The sequence below is a fragment of the Lutjanus erythropterus genome, chromosome 8 (genome assembly GCF_056507025.1).
Source record: "Lutjanus erythropterus isolate fLutEry1 chromosome 8, fLutEry1.hap2, whole genome shotgun sequence".
NCBI lineage: Eukaryota > Metazoa > Chordata > Actinopteri > Lutjaniformes > Lutjanidae > Lutjanus > Lutjanus erythropterus.
Window position 1 is genome coordinate 23,152,789 of NC_139324.1, and position 7,368 is coordinate 23,160,156.

General features: G+C 41.6%; 1 protein-coding gene across 1 annotated transcript; it reads right to left on the reverse strand.

Moving 5' to 3' along the window:
• Positions 1 to 389: 389 nt before the first annotated feature.
• On the reverse strand, positions 390 to 5,356 carry tent5c (terminal nucleotidyltransferase 5C). The gene is made up of 2 exons (XM_084724955.1): positions 5,198 to 5,356; positions 390 to 3,332 (listed from the first exon to the last, which is right to left on the reverse strand). The coding sequence occupies exon 2, from the start codon at positions 3,308 to 3,310 to the stop codon at positions 2,159 to 2,161; it is 1,152 nt and encodes a 383-aa protein (XP_084581081.1). The 5' UTR covers positions 3,311 to 3,332; positions 5,198 to 5,356; the 3' UTR covers positions 390 to 2,158.
• Positions 5,357 to 7,368: the final 2,012 nt, after the last annotated feature.

The following is a 7,368-nucleotide window of genomic DNA, read 5'->3' on the forward strand; positions in this document are numbered from 1 at the left end:
CCTGCTGCCTCCATCAGTTTCTTTGTCTTACTATGCAAGTTCAGTGTTTTGAAGGGTTAGCTGAGATTCACCAAAGTCACATAATAACACAAAATAACTAACAGAACAGCAGAGAACAGAGCAGTGGTAGACCAGCAGTCCCATGTTGTGCAAGGTAAAATTACGATTTTTGCCAAGTGAGTCTGGACAAAGCAATATTTGGCATATAACAGTGGTTTTCTGTCAGACTTGTCTGATGTCAAGGTAACCCTTTAAAACTGCTGTTGATATTTTTAGGTGGGCCTTTTTTAAGTGGCTACAATACATTTCATTGCTGACCCTGTATTCCTGCTACACCTCCAAACTAGAGGTGTGCTGACCTCAATCTACTGTAGGTAATACACTGAGTATGGTGGGCCATACAGCACCACTAAAAATAATCCGAACTATCACTTTAAGTTAGTTTTTCCTCTTCTCAAACCTGGATGCTGTGATGTCAGGAGAGATGACAGGTTTGTGTCACAGCTCAGGCCAACTGCTAGCAATACCATGCTGCAAGTGTTTAAAATTAACAGCTAATAATAGGCATGGCTAGAAATAGAAATTCATACAGTAGATTTTGGGGGGCAACTCCGTCACAACTGGTGGGGGCGTCAGTTGTAGCTTCCAGGATAAATCAAAATACACGTCTGAAAAGGGAGTGGTCTCCCACTAGCAGGCTGGTGTTTCTCTTAACATACCAGTCGCACTGCCTGGTGCCTGTCCTTCATGACCACAAAAGGGGTTCAGACACCGTGTGGTCCCAGCAGCCACCGGATAGGAGAGGACAGGAAGTGATTCAGCTCCCACACATGTAAGGTGGCAGGGCTGCTACTGCTCGCACACCCATCCCCGGTTCCCTGCTCTGAAGGTACCTCCCCCAGGAAAACAAGAAAAAAAGCATAATTATAAATGGCCTGTAGTTTGAGAGCCAGTCGCTGAGCTGCAGCACAGGAGGATCACATTTCAGGGCTGCCGTCAAGCCCGCAATGGTTGTGAGGGACAACCCTGCCGGCCCACCATGTGCTGCTCCTTTTAAGGGAAGGGACAGCCAGTCAGCCTGTCACTCCCAAGACTCCCAGCCAGCTCTTGCTCCAAGCAACGAGGCTGGCCACATTCTCTCAACAGGCCTGTGTCTGCTCCGTCCTTTCAGTCAGCCTCCAACAATAGCCAGAGGATTGTGACATCTGGAGGTCACTGGTGAGGCTTTGGAAGTGACTTAAAAATAAGGAAAATAAACTCCTCAGACACACAGGAGCTCATGGATCTGAGGCCTGAACAGTCTTGCTGCAGATGTCCACGCAAAGCCGGTCTCGACTGAAAAGTACAGACTGAGCAAGCTGGATAAAGGTAGGGGAGGGGAGCTTGTCCTACACTGAAAATTCACAGTGGAAAATAAAAATACACTTTTTTTCTTGCATTGTTTACAAATCACAGGCACTGCTGGCATATTAGGGAGAGCACAGTGTCTGAGAGATATTTACATGTCAAAATGAATTAAAACAAACTGACTCCACTTACTTCTCCTTCATCTCTGATGTGAAAAAAGTTATTAGTGTACCACCTTTCTTCCCTCACCAGTGAACTTAACTTTTTTTTTTTTTAAACACTGGTGCTTTTTTGGCCATCACCCATTATATTACCCCTTCCCCAGTAATACTATTTTTCAATATTTTCAGCTTTTTTTCTGCCTTTTCACATTTTTTTTTTAATCACAGGAGAAAACCAAATTTAAGGCTACAACATTTTTGTCTTCCCTTTCTTCAAAAAATAGCCCATACTTAAATTACTGCGGGGTAAACCTGGAGGTTAAGGCACAAAACACAACACAATTAAGAATAAGGTTGATAAACAGGGAAACAACCAAACATGATCAGGAAAAAAAAAATCTAAACACTTAAAATATCACTTTCTATTCAATGACCTAGACAATTCTGCAGATAAGGAATGAGAAATGATTCCAAAAAACAAAGCAAAACACTTGTCCACTTAAATATAATTGTGCCTCGAGAGGAACATAGCATTTTATTGCCTCAATAATTTTTAGGGGAGTTTTTTTCTTTTAAATTCCTTCTCTCTTCTCCTCCAAAGCAGCAGCAGCAGCAGCAGTGCCCTCCTGTACATCATTCCACTTGTATTGTCAGTTACACGGCAGCCATGTAGGAATGTTCTGGTTAGCCACATAGTAGTTGCTGAAGTTGTGGTCTCGGACATAAGGCGCTGGCTGATAGTAGCAGGTGACGCAGGATGCATCTGGGATTGCATTCTGCTCTGCCAGCACTCGGAAGGCCATCAGCGAGATGAGGTGGAGGGTCTGCCGCCGCTCGTGGCCCATGAGGCACACTGTGCTCTCGTTGACCACTCGCCGCAGGATCATGAGGTAGTCGTACTTGCTCTTTTCCTCACCTATGAAGTGGCTCTGGAGGTAGGCCTCCACCTTGCGCTGCTGCTCACCAATATCAGGGAAGTCAATAAAGAAGCGTGAACACATGTACCGCTCCAGGGCCTTGAACTCCTCCTCGCTGGCTGGCCGAAAGTCTCGCACCAGCAGATTACAGTATTTCAGCAGGCCGCCACCTCGTATCTCCTCGGGCCGCTTGGTGGCGATGAGCTTGTTCCGCAGGTGGCTCAGTGCCATGCTGAAGTCTCCATACATGCTCTCCCCACTCACAGTTGGATGAAAGGCCTGTGACATGGGCGTCTGCGCCAGCTCGTAGTAGGAAAGCATAGAGTCCAGCACAATCTGAAAGGAGTCCACACTGAACTCAAACTGCCGACGTATTGAGTCCACAAACTTCAGCTCCACATTGCGGCCATTATTGTTTGAGAGGGAGATGAGGCTCCAGCGATCCTGCTCGGTGTTGACCTTCACCAGCTTCTGGACATATGCCTCTTTGAGAGTCATTGGTGTAATTTTCTCTTTGTTCACACCCTCAGGCAGAAAGTCCAGCAGGGTACCCAGCACCACATCCTTACTGAGGCGGAACGTTGACTCGTGTGGCAGGTCCACCCTGAAGATGACGTCCAGATCCTTGTAACTCCAACCAATATCCTGCACCAGTACGTGGCTGGCCGTGGAGCCATTGAGCCGTACGTCCTTTACCTGGATGCCACTCAGCTCCAGGCGGGAGCGCACCCGTGCCACTATATCTTTCAGCCGTACCTCTAAGGTAGGAAAGTTCCCTCGTCCATGTACAGGCACAACCTCGGTTAGAACTTCATTCAGCCGGCTCACCTGCTCCCAGGTCAGGACACTGACGGAACAACTCTTTGATTCCTCCTTGTTATCCATCTTCTCACAAAGTTCAGATTAACTATGATGGCAGGAGAGAAACAAACGATGTTAGTTATGTAGTTATGGCTTTCAAATGGGACACAAACCTAGCAAAATCTATGAATCAGACCGTTCTAATATGTTGGTTTCCTATCACAATAATAAAAACAATTCACGCAGTACAGGCTAATTGGTAACCATGAACATCAAACAACTTTAATTAATGTTGTCAAAAGTATCAATATTTCAATACTTTTTTTGATCATAAGTATTCCTTCAAGATTTCAGTTCTGTTTAGTCTTTATTTTCTTGTTTGCCATTTGGTTTGCACCAAAAAAAATACACCATTTTGTGTGCCTTGGACTTTTTTCTTTTTGCTGTGGTATCCAAAGATGTATCAAGTATCATTTTTAGGGCTGCAACTAATGATTATTTTCATTTTCAATTAATCCATCTATAATCTTCTCGATTAAAGCTAGAGCAAGTAGTTTTCAAATGGTTATGATATGGCCTCAATTTAATACTGATGCCTCCATATGACCTACATATGCAAACAAGATTTCTATTTCTATATAGTTATTCTTAATGCCTCCTGCTTGGTCAGATTCTCAGTGAAATCAGATACAACAAGCCTGTGTTTACATTTTCCCTGGTAGAGTTACAATGAGAAGTATGTTAGCTAGTTAAAGGAAGAAAGAGGAGATTTTTGTTTTGATCATTTTATTTTTAACAATATATTTTGTGGTCATGGCAGTGGAAGCACTACTGCTTTTGTCCACAGAGGTTTCCCAAATCAAGTTCCCTTTAGTAGCTTTAATCAATTAAATGTTTGATCTGAAAAATGTCTTGTTGTCTACAGCCAAAAGATATTCAGTTTACTGTCAGAGGACTAAATAACCCAGAAAATTCTCTCATTTGAGAAGCTTAATTCAGAGACTTTGAATATTTTTTCTTTAAAAATAAGCTATACTAAACAATTGTATATATTAATATTGTACCCAAGTTTAAAACTGATACAGCGACAACCCTGATTCCGTTATCAAATCAATACTATCAGAAATAAATGGAATAACTTCAAACTACTGGCTTAGCAGCTTTAAAATATCTCATGAAACAGCAGCATCACCCATTCAGCAGCACGAGCGGAGCAGAATTGGAGCACGAGACAACCTGCGCTCTCTCTCTCTCTCTCTCTCTCTCTCTCTCACATTCTCTCTCTCTCACACACTCACACACACACACACACACACACACACACACACTCAGAGAGTAAAGGACAGAGCGCGTGAGGTTTCTAGAACAGCTCACCGCACGAGCCTGGCTTTTATTCCAGAACCGTTGAGAGACAAACACCAAAGCTAAAGCTAGCTTCAAGTGCACCGGCGTTTTCACACAGAAATAGCCGCGTCCGGAATTAACCGCAAGATACCGATAACGCTACACACGTTTCTTCGAAACATCACCAGTGATTAATTGTTCCAGCTGACTTATCAACTTACCACTGAAGATAAGGTTGAGCTAACGTTAACCGCTAACTCAACTCGGTGCTACTTAACGTTAACATTAGCTTCAACCAAGTACCAGACTGGGCTTTAAAATTAACTAGCTTAACTTGCAGTACCATCAACTGTTACGCTAAGTAGAAAACTACAAGTTTTGACTCAGTATCAATCCATATGGCGACTCCGTATATTCAGCAAAGTCATGTACCGCTAATGTTACAAGTTTGGAGCAATCAAGGAAAAAGCAACTTACGCCAAAACATCACGTTTTTGAATCATGGCTACGACTGCGTTAGATTTAAATTTAGCCTATCTTAACTTAATTAACTACTTTACTAACTACGGAGTTAAAGCAGAAGTTTGCCTTGACAGAGGTGAATGAGAAATGGAAAGCGGTACATACATGTCCAAAAGTGTGCTCGGGAAGCATTCAAAGTCGGTTAAAGATGATGTTGATTTGGACTTTGTGCAGACACCTCCACATAATCCACTGCCTGAGAGAGAGGGACACACACATGCAAAGCCGCTGCTGAAAAGTTGATATTTGAACCATTCCCCTCGTCGAAGACACGCCTGTTTTATAAAGCCGAAGTACGACCCACTGAAACAGATGCACAGCCGTGGCACGACACAGTCCCTCTGTCTGTGTTGCGTGGCTTTTACTATTTAAGGGTGCAGTTATACTAATATATGGCGTTTTATAATTAAAACAAAAAAGTAACTCTATATATTCACCTCAAGGTCCAATTTTCATTGTCAGCAGATCCCAGTCGTAAAATCGTCGATTGGATTATACCAATGCGCTCAGCAAAGCGTCTGATTGGTCAACGAGGTTTTTGTGTTGCCAAGTAACCAGAACCGTCTCCAGGCAGGCGACGTTCTCTGACTGTTGCTGAGCCACGGCTCATTTCAAAAGCAGCAGTCATCTGTCCTTATTTGAGATTCTGCTGCTTTAATTGTTCTCTAAAATGTTCTTATTGGATTATAATCATGATTCTCTGCCCAAATTTTACAAATATACAACTGTATATGAGTGAAGATTTATTTTTAAAAGGGCAAATAAAGGGACAGATCACCCCAAAATCAAAAAATGCTGGTCTGTAGTTTTATATAGTTCTGGTGCAGAGTTTTGGAGATATCGTTTGGAGTCTCTTGCCTTCTCTTGAATATTATGGAACTAGATGGCACTGGTCTTGTGGTCCTCAAAGCATGAAAACAATAAAAACATTTTGAAAAATGCAACAGCAATGTCTCTGTCCAGAATATTATGACTCAATTATTCAAGATAATCCACAGACCATGCTATGAGCAGTTTAATGTAGGATCTATTTTCTTTTGAAAATAGATCCTACATTAAGGCCTACATTAAGGCCTATATTTGATTTTGGGGTGAACTGTCCCTTCACAGTGAATACAAAATGACAAGTTTACCACCAGGCCCAAAGCCCCCAGGAAGAGTGCCAAGCTTTGAAGCCAATTTGACATGTGGCCAAACCATGTAATGAGAACGTCATGCAGTGGTGGCTCTAGACCAATTTCACTGGGGGCAGGCTGGGGGCAGTTGTTTTGTCCCATGGATATATTTGACCCTGGACAAAGACAAGACACTGTAAACTTTAAAAAAAAAAAAAAAAATAGCTCAGTATATAAGATAAGGGTGAAAACACAAAATATCATTAACCGTCCCAGACCCCACTACAGCCCAAAAAGACTTTTCACAAGAAGTGACTGTAAAAAGGTAGCTACATTTTTTTAACCATCATAACCCCCGCAAAATGAGTTGTGTCAGTATCCGGATTTGATCCACTTGGTCCAGTAACATTTAGAAAACCTAGAAGAGTTACATTATTAAATTATTTTATCTTCATTCAAGTTGGTTGAGGACTAAACCAGAAGTTAGCTGTTGAAATTTAAAGTTGGCTTCAAGCACCACAGATCATATACAGAGGCCCGCCTCAACCACTGTATCCATTTCTGCCTTATATATCCATGCCAGGCTCTCAAACAGCCGACAAGGTACCAATACCTGTGACTGATTAAGATTTTTTAAATGTTAAAAAAATAAATATGATCTCTTATGTTGCATGTATCTTCAATACATGGTGGGCAAGGTATATACCAAGTTAATGCTAAATATTAATTTATTATGAATGTTAAATGTATCTATTACAGTGAACACATTCAGTTTATTGTACTGAGATGCATTTCTAATATTCAGTCTACACCAAATATTAGAAATACCTCTATATAAGTTTGAAAGCACCACAAAGTATATTCTCAAGACTGGTCGTAATGTCAAACTGACACAGCCTTAAAACCATTTCAACCGAAACTGAACATTATAACCTATATAGACAGCATTCGTGGTGTTAGAGGTGTACCTTACAAACATGGATACTACAAAGACACATACATCTACCACAGGGAGACAAAAATGACAAAAAAAAAAGACTACAAGGAGACATGAAACTATCAGAAAGAGACATAAATATATATATATATATACTATATAAAAATACAAAACAACTACTATACATATATGCGTGTGTTGTGTGTGTGTGTGTGTGTGTGTGT